Source organism: Antrostomus carolinensis, unplaced genomic scaffold (assembly GCF_000700745.2).
Source record: "Antrostomus carolinensis isolate BGI_N321 unplaced genomic scaffold, ASM70074v2 scaffold8804, whole genome shotgun sequence".
NCBI classification, from domain to species: Eukaryota; Metazoa; Chordata; class Aves; order Caprimulgiformes; family Caprimulgidae; genus Antrostomus; species Antrostomus carolinensis.
The window spans coordinates 104,744-127,151 of NW_010308661.1; the positions used below are offsets into that span (position 1 = coordinate 104,744).

General features: G+C 36.8%; 1 protein-coding gene across 1 annotated transcript in view; it reads right to left on the minus strand.

Moving 5' to 3' along the window:
- Nucleotides 1-22,408, minus strand: part of INTS6 (integrator complex subunit 6) — a 45,058-nt gene that overhangs the window by 13,741 nt on the left and 8,909 nt on the right. The window contains exons 2-5 of the mRNA XM_010165847.2: nt 12,019-12,108; nt 3,881-4,064; nt 2,723-2,848; nt 1,698-1,852 (exon numbers count right to left, since the gene is read on the minus strand). Of these exons, the coding sequence (XP_010164149.1) occupies nt 1,698-1,852; nt 2,723-2,848; nt 3,881-4,064; nt 12,019-12,108 (555 nt within the window). The remainder of the gene's footprint in view (nt 1-1,697; nt 1,853-2,722; nt 2,849-3,880; nt 4,065-12,018; nt 12,109-22,408) is intronic.

Genomic DNA, 22,408 nt, shown 5'->3' on the forward strand with positions numbered 1-22,408 from the left:
AAAAGGCTGTAAAATACGTTGAATGCTAATACTTAAGTCCAATAACCCCTGGCTGGACAGCAGAACTATTTTTACCTCGGAGCAGTGGGAGCAGCCATTTACACGTTGATCTGCCACCATAATTATAAGCAGACTTTCATATACATTTAAGCAAGCCTTGATAGTATCATTACGTACAGTACACAAAACAGCTGTTGGGGTAGGACTGTTTGAGACAACTCCACTGTGGATCAGGTAACAGGGAAGAAAATAAAAATATCTAACTATGGACCCTTAAGTAGACAAAAATCACAACATATGCTAAGTTTTAACACTATATTTTCAAAACAGTAAGGAAATACAAGTCTTGAAACACTATGAGCAAACTTAGCTCCCTAACATTGCATAAGGCAGGTTCAGTGTGGAATTCCAATTGACGTCACCAGGAATTCAGCTACACATGCAACAATCCAGTGCTTTATGCAGTTATGACATCTATACATGCTGCAATGGAGATAAGACTTCTTTCTCATCTTCTTGCCACTTGGGTAAGTTAACCTCATCTTTTTAGCAGATTTAGATCAACAGCTCTTCACCAAGCAAGATCTATTTTAGCAATCTCAATCAAGATCTGCACCAGCAAACCGTACTGACTCTCTACAGTGCTTGGAGACAGATATGCCATTGATAGTGATTACAAGGAGTACACAGGAGAGTTTTCCTACAGAGCAGCTTTTTAATATCCAGTACACAATTATGTTTTGTTTTATAAATGACTACATAACATTTACTTTTATTCATATATGCTAGTTTACTTTGTGGTTCACAAGGGCATCTGCATCCTTCAATGAATGGGGCCACAGACACCAGCAATATCAAAACTGTAAATATGACTAAGATTTCATACTTGTATCACTCCTCAACAACCTGTATTTCAAGGGACTTTATATATTCTTCAAACAAAGGAGATAAAATGTATGAAAGGTTCGATGAGTTTGCTAGTCAGCACACTAGTTTCAGATCAAAACCCCACAAAAATTCAATAAAAATAATCATTAAATGTAGGGAAGAATTATACAACTGCATTATTTCTACTTTAATGATTTTTCAAAGATTATCAGAAATATAATAATACATTATACTATACTAACAATCAGTTCTCAGACCAAACAAAAGGGGTTTGTTTTGAAAAAGAACAAATAGAAATAATTCTGTGGGTAGTATTTAAAATAACAAGGTGAGTTTCTCTACTTGGAATAAACTGAAAGTATGGCTAGACTGAACAGCAGCAGATGAAATTGCATTCACCTGCTCGAATGAAGACAAAACTATCACGCAAATTCAAAACTGGGAAGATCATACTATCTTCTGTTAATACCATCTGCAAGGCAATAGAATTTGGTAAGTCTATTCTCAGTCAAAGTGCCACCCTATTCATGATTTGGTGTTTTAACAGAGTTCAAAGAGAAACATTACATGCATGTACTAGTTCGACAAATAAATCTGTTCCAAGCAGTTTCTTAATGCTGCAAAGTTACTAAAAAGCAAATCCCATAGTATTATTTGCTCATCAGTAATTTATCTGAGATAACTGCAACACAGGTTTACATGTGTCATTTCTTCTTGGGTCACACTGCTTTTACAGTTGCTACAATGAAGTACCTATCTCAAGATTTAAAAATCAGTGAATAGGAAATCCTGGAATATTCAGTACATACCAGCGTTGGAGAATTTTGATCTGGCCAAAAGGATTCAGGAACAGGCCAATGACCTATAGGAACCCCGGTTTTAGGGTTTGGTCTGACATAAATAAGTTTGTGACAGCTGTGCCAAGGTTGGGGTCCAAAGGGTCTAGATATATCCACCTGCCCATCTACAGAAGAAAAAGGCTTTATGAGTCAAAATAGTGTTAAAACTCGAAAATAGTATTAAACAACTTCCGTGAAGAGTTAAGAACTATACCCCCAGGAAAGCTCTTCCTGAAGTTAATATGATTTCTAAGAATAGCAGATAGTTGGCAGTAAGCATTTCTGTAAAAACCCAGAAACTATGAGAAACCAAATAAGCATTGAATGTTTACAGGATCAGAGCTGAGAAAGCCAATTATCTGGAGCCCTTCATATTAATCAGTTTCTTTCTCCTTCCATTATTATTACCAGATAACCTTCAAATCTCCATGCACTAAAAAAAAAAATGACACACATGACTAATACTGCTGGGATAACTTTTTATTGCAGCGAAGCAGGATTTGAAAAATCCCACAAACACTTCTCAGTACCATTCTAAGAGGGACCTAGCTAAGCCATTTAGAATGAGGAGTTAAGTCTGCACAGTCATATTTGCTATTTTAACTTACTGCAGCCACTTTACTACATTAAACAAAAAAGGATAAGCATATAAACCCACAGTATTTCCATATCAAGCTACTTATATTTCTAGTCAGTTGAAAACTACTGCTTAAAACTCATGAACCCATTTAACTATGCTTGATGTGAGTAACTGCATGTAAGACTACCTGAGTAATATGACCAAACATAGAGGTTTTACACAGTGTCCAGCAGCTACAGCCAGTACTGTGAAAAAGTACAACAGAATTTCAGACACAGCAGGCCCTTTTTGTAGTAAAGTCTTTTAAATTGCAACAGTTTTACTTTTGTTTTGGCAACTACTACGTTAAGTTCACTAAATTATACCTAGAGTCATCCCTGCCATTTGATATCACAGTGTAAAAAATTTCAAGTACCATCAATTGGTGAGGGATCCGGTCCAGCTTTTTCAAAATTTATTACCACTCCACTTTGCACTTTTTGCACCAATGACTCAAGACACTGATTCAGCATTCTGGGAGAGCACACACAATATGATCGACCTATAACCAAACAGAGAAGGTTAAGATTGTTCAGTGTTTCTGCCCTTATTTTAACTTGGATCATTTAAAACTGTTCACCCACCACATACATTGATTTATGTACGAATCACTGATTTAATGCTTCTCCCAAACACTCTCTCTTTGTTTAAGCAGTAAGGCAGCCTAGTGAAGCAGTGATAGTATTACATTCAACTCATTACAAATGTTTGTTTTTTAGCCCCTTAATGTGTTTAACTCAAATTCTTGGTTGCATTCATGGAAAATGGGCTCCCTCTTGTGACAGACATCAACACTTTAACTGTCCACCAATTTCAGTTGAAACACTGTTAGTATACCCTACATTACAGTCACAAAGCAGTGGAATTAAATCCTTTTGCAATGCTTTTTAAATCCCTTTGTTTGCTTTCTATCACATCCCCTACAGTGCATCAGAAGAATCATTATGGTTTTAATATGTGATGTAATCAAAAACTTTTACCAAAAAATTATAAAATTAATACTCGAGTTTGATCTGGAAAATAATTTCTAAAAGAATAAGAATATGAGTTATGATGGATAGAAAAGTATCAGTTTTGCAGAATTATTATGGACTCTGCATTGCAGAAATACTGCATTGCATTCTGCATGCTCTGGAGGGGAAAAAAACCAAAACAACCCAAGACATTTAATTCACTTTTGGCTTCTTTAGATCAGAGTATGACAGAAATTTAACTAAACTGTACTGCAGAACAGACTTGATTTTTACAATTTCTAATTGTGATACCAAGATGCATTAGAAAAAAGTAAGTTTTCTCTTCTAAAAAACTGCTGAAGAAAGTAGATTCACACTCCACCAAGACAGATTAAATTGTCTGTAGCTTTAATGCAGTAAGTGTTTTTTGGTTTTTCTTTTATTGGAATTCTGAGTTTTTACAAGTAATATAAGAGCTTAGAAATACTTATTCCATGACATGTACATGATCAATAGATCTCAACTGAATTCATTTTCATTTTAGAATGTATTGACTTGTCAAAGGAAACCAGGGCACTCACCTCCTGTGACTTCACACATAGGTGTGATTGCAGAGTCATCCACTGGTACCCCTGTCATCTGCTCTGACTCTGGTGCTGTAACACCAGGCAAACGGAGAACCAAAGCAAATAACCTCTGATCCCATCGAAAGGGTTCCTTAGTCAACTCACTTCCAGGTAGAGGGGAATTCAGAGGTAAATGAAGCTGAAAAGCAATTTAAGTCTGTGAATATACTGCTTCTTTTTAAAAAAAAAATAAATAAATCTGATAACATAGTGATGACAATTCACTCTATACAAAGACACTTTATAACCTGTCCACAGATATTTATAATTTGATTCAGGTCATTGTACATTACAAGCAAGACAGCCATCATTTATTTAATCAACACTTCAAACATGTCAAGATAACACGATGCACGAAGCTGGAAGTTACAAACCAGGTGAGAACAATCACTTTTCAAAACTGATCTAAACTTCAGAATCAATAGAATATTTCCTTTAGAATTTCAGAAGTAAGAACTGCTTCACTGCAGTGTTCTTTTGTTCAAACAATTTTGTGCAGAGAGCTCAGTCTTTTCCTTGATTTTTCAAGATAAAACGCACAACTGAATGAAAAGGTAAAGTTAATCTGACTCCTGCAGAAGAAAGAATTTGAGTATAGTTGCTCTTTTGAGCTATATCTAGCTGCCAGCATCACCTACCCCAAACAATTCAGCTTCAACATGTGAACTAATGTGGTAGTTATGCTACAGAATCAGAATGCAGAGATTTTAGACAACTGGGGTATATCCCACAACTAAACTCATGCCTGTGTTTTAAGTGAAAAACAGAGATTAAGATTAAAATCAACACCGGAATTCAAAATGAGTTCTGCTTTTCAGGTAACACATAACAATAGTCACAGCTACCCACAGAAGGAAGAATTGCTTGCCATGTGCCATTGCATTCCCTATCTGGGATGAACTACACAAAAGTTTTAGTTCAAAATACTGAATATATCATCCAGGGTCACACAATACATGGGAGCATTTATTTTTGCTTTAATTCCCAGAAAAGACAGTAAAGAGATTCGTGTTTCAGGCTTCAAACATGCTGTAATAAAGATACAGCAATGGTAAGGATATTATTTATTAACCAGTAACAGCAACAGACAGAGAGACTATCAGAACACATAAGGTTCCCAGGGTTAGCAGCAGTTTTATAAGTAATTAACTGAAAGAACAAAAAAATAAATCAATACTTTGGCTTCTAGGGGACAGCACAAGGCATTCAGTAGACTGTAGCTTCTCTTTTTGCATCCAGATCCCTCACACAGAGATTAGTGGGAAGAAGAAAGCTTATGAAAAGATTCAACAGCAGAAGCCCTGAACAGATAGACTAGACTTGTAACAAGTAATTACAAATTTCAGAAAAAACTTGATAGATCCCTGGCTGACAATACCACTATCAGTACAAGCAAAATTCTCATTTCATCTTGAGCACTGCAGCCATAAACAGTGCAAAAAAGGCACCAAACAAACAAAAAAAACCCCACAATATCCAAAGTACTCATGTGGTACAAACATTTATATTGCCTGGCCAAATATAAGGGTTAAGCCCAAAAGCTGACACAAACTCAACACTTTCTCACTTTCCTTTTCATGCAGCATACAAAAAAATCCCAATTCTCAAACTCAACTCCATGTTAGGAAAGAAAACTACTAGTCTTCCAAAACTTGATACAAGTCCACAAAAGCATCTGTGACAAACTGGCTTCATTTTTAGTTCACAGGGGTTAGTGGAGGAGTTTGCAACAAGTAATTGAAAAAAGTTATTTTCTTTCCTTGTTTTACAAGTTGAATTTGAAAACATTAAATCTAATTTCCAAACTGGAAACCTCAGCTATCTCTAGTTACATAACTGCAAGCATCTCACATTGGGAAAAACACATGTCTTTGTGTTTGAAAAATAATGTATTGGCACAATGTCAAAGCCAGGACCAAACACAGCAAACCCACTCTTGTAACATGTGAGCAAGAACCAGAACACTTTGGACTTTTCAGCACACCTGATGCTTCCTCCTGAATTTCTGGTTTTGTTGATGCAAGCAGAGAGCACATGTGAGAAGAGCACTATTTTCCCCAAATGCTTCATGTTAAATTAGTCAAAGGGCACTCAGCTATGTACCTGGTTTATCACTGATTCACCTGCACAACTTTCCCCTTTTCACAACTTTCCCCTTTCAGCAATGCCTGCCTGGCAAAGGAAACTCAGTCAAAAGAGTTAGCCATGTTCTTAATAAACAGCCTAGAATCTTGGCTGCAAAAGGACTCAACTGCAAGCACTACACCTCACTTGGGGCTATTATTAATTATTATTAATGCCATTCACCAAACTGTCCTACTTAGATCTGACTGAATAGACGATTTACTAGCTCTGAAAAATATAGTTCATCTGCAAAACATACCCATGTAACAGCACTGTTTTTCTTCAGGCAGCATACATACATATTTTTTTAGATATATCTGTATATTTATATATAAGGCATCTCATTGGACCCCACACAATCACTATCCCAAGTTCAGTTTATCTCAAACTACAAAACCTTTCTTTGCCTCAGCTGGTTACATTGAGAGAACCCCAAAACCAAACAGCACCCAGAAGCAGGCCATTGGATTATGCACATATTACTATCAGAAACATTTTCAAACTGTAAGACGACATGCAAAGCCAACAGTATCAAGTCAAATGTCCTGACCTTCTTTCTCACAGTTTAATTCCAGTTAAATTTAACATCCATATTACCAGAAAAGTTACAGATTCCAACCAGGCCTCGTTCTCCAGACATTAGTAACTTGGTCTTCTCACCTCCAGTTACTTTTTTTTTAAAAAAAAAAAAAACAAAACAGGTACTCTATATCCATCACAACTGCATACCCAGCAGAAAATAAGATGGGCCTAGAAATGTACATCTTGCATTCATTCCTCTTTCCCCATGCATATTTTACAGGCATGTTTTACAACTTTGCCTCTTTGTCCTTCACACTGGTTGAGAAAAAGACAGACTGAACAACTTAAAGGGAGGTTATTTACCAGCAACAGTCTTCAACATGTTGTCTATGTATAATCACATACAAGTGTCCTCCCAGCTTAGTACTAACAACCAGCTGTTTTGTCTCAACACCAGTTGTAGGAGCACACACAAACCCTACCAATTCCCAAATGCCAAGATAAGATAGCAGTATCTGCCTCATGCCCCTCTACCCTGCCTTTAAACCCACTACAATATTCAAGAGCTGAGAGGGGTTGCAGGACAACCTGTTACTGAGGAGATCTTAAAAGAACCCTGTCATTGGTAAGCAGGTCTTCTAGAAGCTAAATCAGCATTAAAGAACTCTGCAGTGGCATGGTAGTCGGTGAATGAGAGCAACGCTCTCCTGGCAGTGAATGCACATACAGGCCCATACATGACAACGGGCAGCACTAGCACTGTTTAAGCTTTAGTACCCAGGTAACTACAGGCAGCTCCCTGCTGGGAAATCTTATAAAAAGTAGTTACACAATTAGATACTCAATAAAAATATCCATACAGAGACAGTCACATTTTCTGTCTTTTTCTATCTAAATAAAAAAAAAATCTTAAAAAAATACTATCACAGAATGTCAGGGATTGGAAGGGACCTCAAAAGATCATCTAGTCCAATCCCCCTGCTGGAGCAGGAACCTAAATGAGATCACACAGGAAGGCGTCCAGGCGGGTCTTGAATGTCTCCAGAGAAGGAGACTCCACAACCTCCCTGGGCAGCCTGTTCCAGTGCTCTGTCACCCTCACCGTAAAGAAGTTTCTTCTGAAGTTTAAGCGGAACCTCCTGTGTTCCAGCTCACACCCATTGCCCCTTGTCCTATCGTTGGGCATCACTGAGAAGAGCCTGGCTCCATCCTCCTGACATTCGCCCTTTACATATTTATAAACATTAATGAGGTCAAGTAACCTTCCTTGAAGGCTTTTCAGGTATCCATAAAAAGACAAGACACATCTAACATTCCAAGTAAACACAGCATTTTGTTCTTAGAGGACTGAAGGACTAAGCACAGGCAACAAGATTCAACCCCAGCTGAGAAAACAAGCCCTTGACAGACTGAGAAACTCTAGGCAGAGTTAACAATAGTGTTATGTTTTCCTATCTTTTTCCATTCAATTGTACCTAGTTATAACACGCAGAGAAAAAGCCACAAATTGTTCTCCCATAGGAAATAACTTAAGATCACAGAAAGACACCAGGTCAACTGACTCACCGTGTCAACAATAGGATATACTTGGCCATTTTGATGCTAGTGTTAACCATGAGCTAGTGCACACCGAGCTGATAGTTACACGGAATTCACGGGTTAAGAACTCCAGGGCCCAGTGCCAAATATTGTGATCCTGGCAACTGCTGCTCACAGGAATAACACATATAAGGAAGGATGAGAACAGACACCTAACAAGACCTACCCTATATTACTTGCAGAATTTGTTTAGCAATCAAGATTTCTAGCCAGAAGAACTATGGTTAAAAATATTGCAGAGCACTTACAGTTCCTGATTACTCTTGAAAATAAGCAGGACCTTGCCACTTGTTACAGTTATTACAGCAGATACACAAGATCATCAGCCCTGTGAAAGATCAATGTGACAATGCCAAACAGTTCTGGGATGAGGAGTCAAAAAAAAAAAAATCACTGATTCCTCCTGTAAGAGTGTCTTCTAAGTGAAAGATCAGAAGAACGACAACATACAGAAGCCAAGCAGCATTGCTCATGCTTTTTTTTTTTTTTGGCATTATCATTCATCAGAATATCAATTGGTTAATAACCCAGTTTCATCCTTATGAACAGGAGTTTAAAGCTTCCTTGTAAAACAATGATGGTATTCCAACAGTGTAAGTCTACTCCCTCCTCAAGGTATGACTGGGACAAGTGAATTCAGGGAAGATTCTGGTCAATATGCCATGCTGAATGTAGAACTTAATAGAATAATTACCACATTCAATTCCACAAGGGAAGAGGACATCTGAAGAATTCAGCAAGAGCTCTGCAATAAGGTTTAAGCCTGACTGCTTCATATTAGGGCAAATGATAGGTTTCCCATAGTGATAAAGCTGATTTCATTTGTAAGAATGCAAATGTTTATCTGAATGACAGAGCTTTGAGAAAACTTGCCTTCAGGTTCTATGTTGGCTTCACAGGCTTTCCAAAAACAACGTTCTGTCAGTTCACTTGTACATAAGTTTTAAAAGAACTACAGATATACAGCCTTAGTCCATGGCAAGAACTTTACACAGGAAGTAAAAACACTGTTGTCATAGCCAGCGGGATATGATCACTTCCAACATCAACTCTGAAAAGTCTCTTCAAAGTCAAACCCAAAGAACAGAAAAGACATTTGAAAGTGACCAAAAAGCTTTGTTATTGAACAAAAGAGCAACAACGGAGTTCTGTATCTCCAGGGAGCCCTTACTGTATTAATTCTGCTTCGTTTCTGCATGTCCAACTTGAGACATAACTGTAAAGCTCAAGCTACACTAAGAAAAATTCTGATCAATGGGACACATGTTCACAAAAGCAAAAAGATCATCCCTGAAAGGCAGAAGCATCCTTGGATGCTTTGTTCCCCTGCTCTTTGACACTGTTAAGGATGTTCCTACCAGTGCATCTATGGTAAATGGAAAAAAAACAAAACAAAACCAAAAAAAATATCACATCCATTGCTAAGTATGAAACATATACCCTCTAAATACATACAGAAGAGCACTCAAAGAAACTTGCATTTTGCCTTGCAGGAAGTAAGAGCAGTGGTCACTTTCAGTTCCTCCAGAAGACAGTGCCTTTAAATTTGCTCATTTACCAAGAAATCATTAGTTTACTACCATTACTAGAGCAGATTCTGCATCTCTAGAATATAGCTTAACAATCATCAAATCATGAAAGTCCCAAATTTGGCCCAATGTCACGATCATGAAGCTAAAACTCTGGGCATAGCACACACTTATCAGTCAGCACTGCTCATGAGCCAAGCCTCAATTTAGTAGGTTAAAGCAGCCTCCAGAAAACCCATTTTCTCAACATAAGTTACAACAAATTCAAGATGTGAATGTGTGACCAAATGGTTGCCTGACCATAAAATGTCTTCTTGTGAAGACTAAGGTGAAAAAGTTGTACTCACATTTGAAGGAAAAAGAAACCAAAACACTTGCTGTCTATAAAAAATCCTGACTCTTGATGTAAGAAAAAGAGCTCATGACAGCCAATAGAGCTTTCTTACCTAAATAATTTTGGATATAAGAACAAGATGAAAGGAAATGTAATGTAGCATCATAGAACTGTGTACATTAGAAGGGACACACGAAGGTTATGCAGACCAGAGCCTTCTGATTGCTCATGGCCTTGTCTAACTCAGTTTTGAGCAACTCCAATAATTAGATCTCACAACCATTGGACAACCTATGTTCAATCACCCACCCAGTTAAATTTTTTCTTGATATTCAATTAGAATTTACCATGGTACAACTTGCAGCTGTTGCCTCTCATCTTAGCCCTGTGCACCTACAAGAACAGCCAGGCTCCCTCCCTTATTAAGCTGTTGTAGAAGACACCTCCCACTCCAACAGGCTTCTCTTCTAAATGCTGAACAAATACAGATCACAGCCTCTACCCAGATGTCATTTACTGCACCCCCCTAAGAATCTTGGTGTTGCTCACTCCACGATGCCAATGTCAGATTTTACAAGCTGGTCATCTGACAGCAGTGAAGTTGCTGCTCAAGGAAGGACTTATGCAGCTAAGTGATTGCCCAATTAACTTTAAAAAAAAACAAAACAAAACAACAGTATTCTGCTGCTAACAGCACTAAATGTTGCAGAAGGCTCTAAAAGTGTCACACAACCCTCTGTTTAATTAACACTTGCTCACTGACAATCACTGTAAATATGAGGCTGCCATTCTACTCAGTATTTTGGAGCACACCCAATCAATCACTGGGTTAAACTGAAAATAGCTTATTTTTATTGGGTAAAAAAATATAATGCAAGTGAGGTTTTATACAGACAACCTACTTGGTATCATGGATCCAGGCATTCCCTTTCAATTACTGGCTATGGCTATTTGTTAGTTGTCCACACAGAATTATGAGGTCATTCAATTTTCTTCCTCTAAGTCAGATACATTACAAAAACACTCAAATATCACTTTCCATACAAACAACTTCTGTAAGTGCTGTAAGAATATGATATAATAAAGTATTAGGAGAAATCCAAGTAACTAATGAACACTGATGCATGACAAGTTAATCTGTCTAGTTAAATATGGTGTACCACATGGAAAATTCTGAATCCTCTCCTTAAGCTTTAGGACAGACCTTGGGATATTAATCTTTTCCCTGAAAAGGGAATGAGCTTAGGGATTTGTTGTTGTTTGGTTTTTTTTTACTACTGCATGGAATGGGCACTGAGCTGGTCAGACCAACCCTATCCTTAGTAACCTCTTCCATCTTTTTAAGGAAAGAATTCAAAACAGTCAGTTAAGTTAAAATAGTTCAGTGCCTCAGCATTTGCTATAGCTCTGAGTTTGCCAGATGTCTGAGCAGGTACTCTAGTATATTAAGAGCCGGTGTTTTAAAGTGCTCTAGAGATTTAATTTGAAAACCATTTCTTCAGCTCTTATCTTGGATTATAAGGACACTACTGATTTGATTATAACCATATTTAAGAGCCCAGTGTGAAAGATGTATGTATTTCATATACACCCTAGTGGCCACATCCTTTGGGAAATCACTACATTAATTTGGGTCTATATATAAAGAATTTATATCTAGACCAGTTAAACACATATGTGCTTTACAGAAATCAATTTATTCTGCTAACATATTTGAAAAGCTGTGAACTCCCTAGATACAAATAGCAAACTGAGTCTACTAAATAGTTGTACTATATGCTTCTGTCACATGTGAGAAGGAAAAAGAGCTATTCAGATTTTTGTAGTACTATTGCATAAAATTACCTCAAATAAAAAGAAAAAAACATGCAAGTTTAAGCTATTAATGAGCATTCTTTTAAGGAGTCATTTATGCTCCCCTACTGTAAACAGTATTCTAACACAATGTTTAGTACACATCATTGTAAACAGAGGTCAGATCTTACCTCTTCCTGTATCCCACTGGTAGTAGTTAATTTACTTCCATCAGTAACTGTTATAATTATTGCTGGCTCCAGAAAAAAGGGGTTTCGTCCCTAAGGGAAAAAAAGCAATTTTATTTAAAATGCTGTAAGAAATCTGTAAGCTTCTGTTCAGTCATTAAATGGTCACTGATGCCCACCAATGAAACAACAAGGTCTGAGGCATTTATTCTCACTTACTATATAGCACAGTGCTATGGGGTTTTGAGTCTTTTGTCAGTTAGGCCAGGTAAGCTACACACTTAATATTATCTGTATGAAATAAATGCATACAAAAACATGGCAAAAATTGTTAACAAGACTTCAAGAACAACATATACTGCAGCAGGCTGACAAACAGGCAGCTGCTTAGAGGAGCAACTGTTTCTTCAAACCAAAGACACTTCCAAGTTCCCTCTATTACAGGGTTGATTTTATGCACGATTTAATCACTGTGTGACCAACTAAAGCATTTGCATTGTACCTTCTCGTCATGATTCCTATGTCAAGAACTAACACTCTATGTATTAAGGAAAACTCTGATCTGAACAGTATCAGTTACACATTTTGACCAAGTTGGTTCAACCGTGCATGCAAGACTTACTTCAGAAACAAATACTTGAAAACTTTCTATATGAATCATTTAAGACAGAAACATATACATGGTAAGACATTTTGTGATCCCACCAAGACAATCAACCAGTTAAGCAGTAACAAAAAAAAAACTGGTTTGCTATTGGCAATTTCTTTTCCTAGTGCCAGTATGCTAGGAATCTTCTGCCCCTCCTGAAAAAGAGGATCCCAAAGTAATCCATGCACATGTCAACTCCAAGCCCAGGCAGCACATTTCACTCTAGCTAGGGTTAAAGATGGACTGGATAAAAGCCAGCTCAAGCTTTTGTTTGGGGGGGTTCCACTCTCCTTCTATTGCTAAGCTCAAGGCCTCATTTTTCTTCTTCAGAAAACAATAAAGAAAAATACAACTAGACCCATAGCCTAGTTCTGCTTATAAAGACAAACTACCTCATGAATGCTTGTAATTTATTCTAAAAATATGGATTGAGATCTAATAGATTTTAAGAAAAAGACCTTTTAAATACATTTTTAATAAACCATTTAATATAAAGGATCACCTACTGATTGTGTGTTTAGAACAGAAATATCACCTAACAATTTGAAATATATTTGGTGAGAGGTGCCCAGTTTGAAGTGGCAACACCACATTTACAGTGATCAATTTACTATATGCCAAGAGAAAAACCAAAAAGTTGTTTGCTCTGTATTTTCTCAGATCTTAGTGAAAATCCAAAATTTTTCTTTTAAAATGGCATACCATTGCTACTGACTAAAAATATATAAAATTAAATAGTGAAGCTCAATCTCTCCCACAAAAGCTAAGCTAGTTCATAATCCAATTTAAACAATTGCTCAAAAGAATTTAGAGACTCTCAAAATACACCCAATTTTAATTAAAATAAGTTCCTAAGAATGTTTAGCCTTATTTAATTCTGAAGAACAGTTATGGTCTGTTATTCTGCCAACTAGTAGTTCACCACAACTGCAAAAAATCAGCTGGCAGCTAATTATGTTGCACTGAAATAATAATGAAAACGGGGTTTCTAACTAGAGGAAAAGGATATTGTTCTCAGGAACACTGAACATAAAAATACTTTAACCCTATTGCTAATAAATGATTGTAAAAATACATTTCCAACTGATAAAAATAAGATTTTAGATTTACAATGTCATAAGCAATGCTCTTTAGGTCAATATTCTGGTCCAATGTGAAATATAAGTATTAAAAATTTAGTCTCTGACAACCCCCATTATCCAGATACCCTCATTATCTTGAACACTTGTGTACCTCTCAATTTTATCCATCTTAAGCCTTAAATTTAAACACTTTGGACTCGGAATGATTATGACATTGTAAGGAAGGAAACAAAGAGATTCTAAACTCGAGCCCCGCACCCCTGGAAAAATGTTTAAGGAAGAAAGTACTTCATCCTCAGTCTATCTTTTATAATTTCACAAGCATTTTACTAATACAATGGATGATCACCAACATACTAAAGTCAAGAATCAACTCATATAGAAACACATTTATAAAAGCAAGAATCTTTTACCAGAACAACATTCATTTGTAGACAAAGTAACAACTGATACGAGAATCCCTGACCCCAAAGTACCTCAAATTTCCACATGTATCATCTACAGGATAACTGTGGATACACTAGCAGTGCACTGTTGCAGAAGACTTCACACCTGTTTAACTAAAAAGGGAAAGTTTCCCCTTGAAACCTCTTCTTCACTAGCTAGGTGTGAAAATACAGTAATCTTGAGTTCATCAACTCATCAATACAGCTATAAATATTATCCTTTGTAGAAAGAATTTATGAAATCAAGTCATGGAGCACACAATTCACCACTGAATTATTTAAAGACAAGTGAACAGAGCTGAGTTCACTTAGCTGCACTTAGGTTCACAGCTCCGTGCAATTTAGAAACATGAAATGAGTACCTACGCTCCACCTAAACGAGCAGAAACATAATTAGAGTATATCAAGGAAGATTTTCAGATAAAATGACAATTATTCAGGTTTACTATTTTTGACTAAAAATTTCCATGTCTTTAATTCTTAAAGAACACCACTGACTCTTCTGATCCTACTCCTCACTTTAGCTATACAAAGACGTATTCTTTAAAAAAATCCTCATATTTACATAAGCTCTTAAAACTCAGAGATGTTTTAGTAAATTTGGCAAAATTAAATTCCAGAACACTTACCATTATTTTTAAATAAACTGCAGCAGTTTTGTCAACTACCATTTTAGAACTTTATGTCAACTTAATAAATTATTTTCTATTGCTCTTACTTTAGAAATATACTATTAAAATAAAATTTACACATCTTAGAAACATCATATTCTTCAAAATATGGAGCAACACCACTGACTGCGAATGCACATGAAATCAGTTCAGCACAGCTCAATTATTTTAGTTACACAGTGAAACAGTGAGTGACAGAGCATACATTACCAGCTCTTTGGCAGCTTACAGGTATGCTGACATGCACTGGAAATCAGCTCAGCATGCCAAGGTGTAACTAATAAGCCTGTTTACAATTTACAATCACCACGAGGTTTTGTTCATTTCAAAAGAAAAATAATCCAGCAGCTAATTTTAGTATCATCTTACACTCCCACACAGGAAAGTCAAAGATGGAAAGCGTGAAACCCTGAGTTCTTAAAGTAAGTAGGGTAAAGATCAGCTCAGCCTCAGCAGCAATACCTTGGGAAACATGAGGGCATCACTCACAATTTAAGCTAGCACTAGGCAGGCCTATTCTAAAAAGCATACAAGCAGAAATACTTCTGTTCTCGTGATATCTGTTTTCAGATAGATTACAACCACTGATAGTGGATAAACATTTTAGAGTCTAGAAACCCAACTGCTATATTGCCACTGCTAAACTGTGGCAGTTTGAGAGCCGATTTACTGCTCAGTCTACAGTAAACTGAAAAGTATTTTCAAGTTTTATTTTAAACTCTCATTTTTAAATAGATCTGCTTATAAACAGGTATTTTAGAAAAACTAAATATTACTTATTTTTCCAGATGAAAATTCAGTGGCAACTAGCTTCCATAGGGACTACAGCTAATTGTGTCACGTCAGCAAATTGGCTCATTTGGTATCCTTTTCAGCCTACATGGCTGCTAGAGTAATCTGACTACAAATTCTTTCCAATAATACTCTTTTCCCTCTGAAGGTTCCTAGCAGTGGTGAAAAAAGTACTGAGGAAGAAGCACCTAAGATTTTAATGGCTGATCATCCTGTTCAACCACCAAGTATTGTCATGTGGTATAACAGTTTTTTCATTCACCTATAATCTGCATTTTCAAGGACAAACATGCACCAAGGAGACAAAAACCACACACCTCTTTTTGGAAAAAAAAAATATTTAAAAATCAGCACCGATATCAGAGCAATCCTGCAAGCTTGCTAGGCTAAAAAGGAACAAGCAAGAGATTCAAAGCCTTAAAATTAACTTATCTGTTAAACAACCCACATTCTTTGGAACAATTTGACAGCTTCACAACTATTTGTTCCAAATCACAAAGCAGCTCCAGTTACACTGGTTGCCATTTCTTCAGTCTCCAGCTGAAGCAGTTCTGTGCTCAGATAACACAAAGCAAAGACAGAGCTGTGAGCACCACCGAGCTCTGCAGTGCTCACGCTGGGTCACAGGAAGAGGCACAGCCAGCCCACCCCAGCTTTGCAATGTCCCAAGAGGGAGGCTCAGATCGAGCCACAAGTGTATCAGATTATCAAGACACATCATGGTCTGGTTCAGACTCAAAAAACTAACAATTTCCTTTCATAGGTAAGTAAGCTTGGCAACAAGTTTCAGCATGACTGATTAACACATTCATGGATTATTTTTGGGTTTTTTTCTTCAATGTGTACAGGTAAAGCAATTACAGAATCACAGAATGTCAGGGATTGGAAGGGACCTCGAAAGATCATCTAGTCCAATCCCCCTGCTGGAGCAGGAACCTAAACAAAATTACACAGGAAGGCATCCAGGCGGGTCTTGAATGTCTCCAGAGAAGGAGACTCCACAACCTCCCTGGGCAGCCTGTTCCAGGGCTCTGTCACCCTCACCGTAAAGAAGTTTTTTCTCAAGTTTAAGCGGAACCTCCTGTGTTCCAGCTCACACCCATTGCCCCTTGTCCTACCAGTGGGCATCACTGAGAAGAGCCTGGCTCCATCCTCCTGACATTCACCCTTCACATATTTATAAACATTAATGAGGTCTCCCCTCAGTCTCCTCTTCTCCAAGCTAAAGATACCCAGCTTCCTCAGCCTTTCCTCATCAGGGAGATGCTCCACTCCCTTAATCATCTTGGTGGCTCTGTGCTGGACTCTCTCGAGCAGTTCCCTGTCCTTCTTGAACTGTGGGGCCCAGAACTGGAGACAATATTCAAGAGCTATTGTGACCTTCAGATGTGCACATATACAATATTATACATGCAGTAAGAGAAGATGTATTTAAGACTACTGTTATCTCAATGTACACATTTATATATTAATTTCAGAGACAAAAGTGTTGAAAAACTTAAGAAATAGCTGAGGTAGAAACATGACCAAAAAAGCGCCAAGTCAGACACTAAAAATGACATGTTCAACAAGCAACTACTATAAAAAGAAATAATTAGTAGTACAAAAGCTTCAGGCCCAAGAAAGGCTAGGTGTTGAAAATAAATGTAAACTGAAATAAAGTGCATATTTTTAACAGACTACATTACTAATCACAGGGAAAAAACTCATTTCTGGGTCACGATCAAATGTCTAAAAGGCATGCTTACATTTCAGTAAATCTAACAGAAGTTGTATTTCACTTCCATCATGCATCATATTGTCTCTGCAGAGATTTTTTATTTTCAGAAATATCAGCCCTAACTGCCAGTAAATTTAGTCATCTGACCAGAAATGAAAAAGTGCATTATCAGTTTTTTCGATTCAATCAGCTTTTTTAGAATTTAAAAGGTCAAGATTCTCATAAATGCTCATGAGAATCTGTGAGCAACCATTGTTCAAAAACAATAGTTTAAAATGAAATCTAGAAGTCAGAATGATGGCAAAATTAGCTTTAAAGCTATTTTTTTTTAAACTGATAATAGCTTAAAAAAAAATAGCAAAACACTGGCCTTGAATTTCAACAAACTAAAACAGATTGTCCAAATCCATCATAGTTTTCACTTACTTTTTATATCTTTGGAACTTCAGTTATGCTTTAACAAAATCATGAAACATCTAAAACATTAATTTAACATTTATTGGAGACTTTCCCCTTCATTGCTCAAGGCAGAACACTATCAGTCAAGTACACAGAGGTATTTAACAGCTTCTCCACGTTCTGATAGTCAGCTACATAAGAACTGTAGTATCTTGTGCAACTTCTTACTCATCCCACTTGCATTTTCAGCAACTTTGACTATTTTCTATTATCCCTGCAGAAACAAGCAATACAGTTGTGAAGACTTAGAGAAGCAACTGTATTTTATGCCTTCACACAGTTGTTTCCCAAGTCGCAAACACAGCTGAATACACTGGAATCACAGTAGTATTTCAGTGAATTAATAATTGGGAATATAACTCTTCATAAAAACTACTTTGCCCTTGGGATTTTTTTCAAATGAATGTAGACATGCACCATAATCATGTACATATATGTACACACTACAGTACTCAGGAATTAGTATGCTTCCCACTTCACTGGATTAGTAAATTCTTCCCTACTACTTGGTAAGAAGCAAAATGTCTTTAAATGGAAGCTTTCCCAGGTGAAGCTATGCTGCATATCACCTAATTAATATTTAGCACAAACACACTATGAAACTCTGTGATCCACCAGAACACAATGAAGAATACGCTGAGGGGGGAAAAAAGAGCAAGAAGAGCAGCCAGGTTCTACCCGACCATTTGCTTTGATAAGTCTGACTTCTCCCAGAATATGCCACAAGAGCTCCATGATTCTGTGGCCAGACTGAAATGTACAGCATCTCTGAACAGTATCATTGTGTTATCCAAGTGACTGAACCTGCACGATAAAAACAGCTTTGAAATCACATTTATTTCTTATGGCTCTTTTAGAATATACTGACCCCATAAACGGGAACCACTTAAGTGTCAGAGACGTCTGTGATTTCGGCCTGAATGAGGAAGAGCTGAAGAACATACTGGAATTCTGTACAGGATTAAGATCTCTGACAGGCCAGGCTTCAAGCACAAAGAAAGCTGCTAACTCATCTCTGTTTTGCTGTCCATAAGATTTTGATATATTCCCTTGATGCTGTTGATTATTCAATAGATAATGCAGTTTTGCAGTGCTAGCAATTCTGTCTTACTAGCAGATGATCAGATATTTGTACAGTGGATGTATTTCAAGATCACTTTCAGAAGTCTCAGAAGAAAGTTCACTGAAAGCTACACTAACCAGTTTGAGTTTTACACAGCATATAAATGTTTGGAAGTCCGTTATGAAGTTTTCAAGTTAAAAAAGAAATTTTAATATAAACCAGAAAAATCCCTTGATGCCTGACTCACGGCAAAGATGGACACCAGACCAGTCACAGATTGGAATCTTATGAAACAACCTAATGAAACACTACTACAGGAATTACACTGCCACCAAGAAAAAATGCCTAGTGTTCTTCTGAAAGGGCTGCAGGACAGCAGGATGAGTCTTACCATTAGGTCTACTCCACAGACATCTGTGGTACAGACATACATCCTCTATCATAACACTGACACCTTTTTGTTCTCCCTGCAGTATCCAAGATGGGAGGACTTACACTCTACCTCCCATTCATGCTAGGCAGCTGGGAACACCTCACCCTCAAAGACAGGTCTTAGGAGAAACACAGATGAATTAATATCCTGTCTGTACATGAAACATTATACACACACAGGATGGATAAAAACACCAAATCCCTTCGACTGAGGGAAAGAAATAAGTCTGAAGCTGAAAAGGAGTCTTGACTGAGCCCATGACAGTAACTATGCGCTATGAAAACACCAACTCTCAACACCACCACTGACTCACAAATTAGGACTCACATGGTTTTCATTGTAGTTTTACTCCCATAAAAGAGACTTTTATAAACTGATGTTTGGCCAAAATAGCATATCAGAGAGCACCTCACCTACATAAACTTGTATTTTTACTTTGTAATTGGAAAACCAGCCAGCAGAGGGGGCAAAAGTTAATAAAATCTATTCTTGTAGGAAGTGACTGAGTAAAAAGGAGCTAAACATGAGGCATGCTGTTTGAATGCTATCTCAAAATACACAGAAACAGGTAAATACTTCTTTTCTAAAAAGTGTATGCCTGAAAAACCCTAAGTGATTGTGTAAGAACAAATAAAGAGTAATCAGTCATGGAACTCTAGTCTCCTGATCTAACTCTATCTTTAATCCAGTCATTAGTTCATGGTTTCTGACACCAGGGACAGCACATACTATCATTCCCCACCTCCCTTTTTTGCTGCCGATAGCTCATCCTTTGGAAGGCTCAGCCAGAAACATTCAGCTGTATTACAGACACTTTTCTGTTGAAGCTACAAGATAGTATTCTATCTATCTAAAGTGATTCTATCTTCTGGAGAAGACCTTAAAAGCAGTTTTTAAAAAGTCTCCTAGAATTTATCAAGGTCTGAACTCATGCTTCCATTAACTCACCATCTTTTCCCCCAAGGAAATGGAAAATGCTGATCAAGCAGTCATGATTTCTCCTGCACTCATTCACTCTCTGGAAGTTGAGGTATGAGGCAACAATTTTGCAGAAAGGATTGCTACCACAAAAGACCTCTCCTCCATGAGGTGAGGAGATTCCAAAACCTGAATTCAGCTATGTACAGCTATCCTTCCCTACAGGCTACAGCAAGGTTATTATAGGCAAAGTAAATTTTCATGTCCTAGACAATTCTTTCATTAACTACATTACAAATACCTAAGAGTTACTCTAATGTCCAAGACATGCACTAATCATAGTTTCTTATTTGGAATGTCTACAGAGGATTACAAGGTAGTTACACAGTTTTTGCTTCACCCCTTACTGGCACTACAGATTAGCAATAGATAAAATGATTTTTGCACATGCAGTTAGGACACTGATTCAGTGGTAGGACTGAAGCTTTCTGTATTTCCAGTGACTGGAACAAATGAAAACAACTGCTATCTCCGTAACATTGGCCACCTAAGTTCCACGTAAGAAAAGGAAATTTAAGGTATTTAGGATGATAAATGGGATGAAAAAGTCATTTGCTCCTCAGTATTTTGCTCCTAAGCATTTTTTCAGAAGATCTTTTAAAAATAACAATTTATGGCTTCAATTAACTACTGAAGCTCCAAGTATATGTCATCTTATACTTGTCCTGCCCAGTTTAGAAGTCCTTCAGCAAAAATCCAAGATCTAGTCAGGTATCACTCACTATGAAAAGAAAATACTACAGACAAAACAGCTATCTCAATTGCATAAGAAAAAACACACCAAATCCTTTGTAAAAAAAAAAAACAAACAAACAAACAAAAAAAACCCAAAAAACAACCCACCATAGAAATAAATTTAAGTATATCAGCTGCTTTCTTTGCCTAAACTTGCAAGTTTGCATTCTATAGGCAATGCTTTCATTGCATATCCATCTTGAAACCTGTAACAAAAAAATTCTCTGTGCTTACTATCATTTTTATAGACGCTCATAACTTTACACATTCTGAGTTTCTAAGTCTGGCACTGAATGTCCTGCTTAAAGACTATTTAATTGCACAACTTCAGTCACTTTGAAATTCTACTCCAAGAGTTGGTGTTAATAACAAAACCAAACTAACAGCAAGAAAACCAAAAAGCAACCCAAAGCACCCTGAAAAGGAGATTCAATGCAAGAGATGATAGTTTTGGAATAGAAAATCTCCAAATTGACTAGCACCCGTGTGAAAACAGAAGGTATGTGTGTCAAGAAAGCATTTTTAGACTATGTTCATACTGAACAACAAAAGAATGATTAATAAATGGTAGGATTTATTAAGACATCAAATTTAAAATCCCAAGATACACTGATGTCTTCATGTGCCTAAATCACAGAGTTCCCAATGTTACTAAGCCACAAAGTTCCAAAAATGCCAGTTTAGTATAAAGGTTTGTCCTGTTTCTTTCATCTAAGAACAAATTTAATTGAGTTCTAATATATAATATAAGTGATAACTTCTTGATTAACTTCTAAGTCCTCCAATTTAGAAGAGGTTACTGGTAAGTTTAGAAAACAATTCCATCCTTTAATCTTTCACAGTTTATGACAATTACTTACCATGTGATTCTCAAAAATACCCCAAACAACCCTAGAATGGACTTCATATATCGTGATTTCCAGCAAGTAACTAAACAGTGAAGAATAGCATTGAAATTGAGAATAAAAAGCCACTAACATTTGAAACATGTAAGCAGTGATGTGACAGATAAATTAATAATCCCAAAACCAGAAGAATTTTAACTTTTCCTTACATGAAATTAATTTAAATATGTAAGCAGCAAAGCAACTGTGATCACAACCTGCACCTTATTTTTAGGGTAATGGAAACTGTCCCTTAAAGAAAAGCTGTACTTTATCACTTAGTTACAGATTATGTGACTACTGATGAATCACTGCTGGAATCATCTGAAATTGGATAAATCAACCAGCAAATCCTGGTGGTTCCCAAAGTTATTTGACTGAATATAGTAAATGTAAGCTGCTAAAAATAGGTTATATTTGAGCTTTTACAAACTTAAATAAAAAGAAGTGCTAAAATAATCATCCATACCAAACATAACTT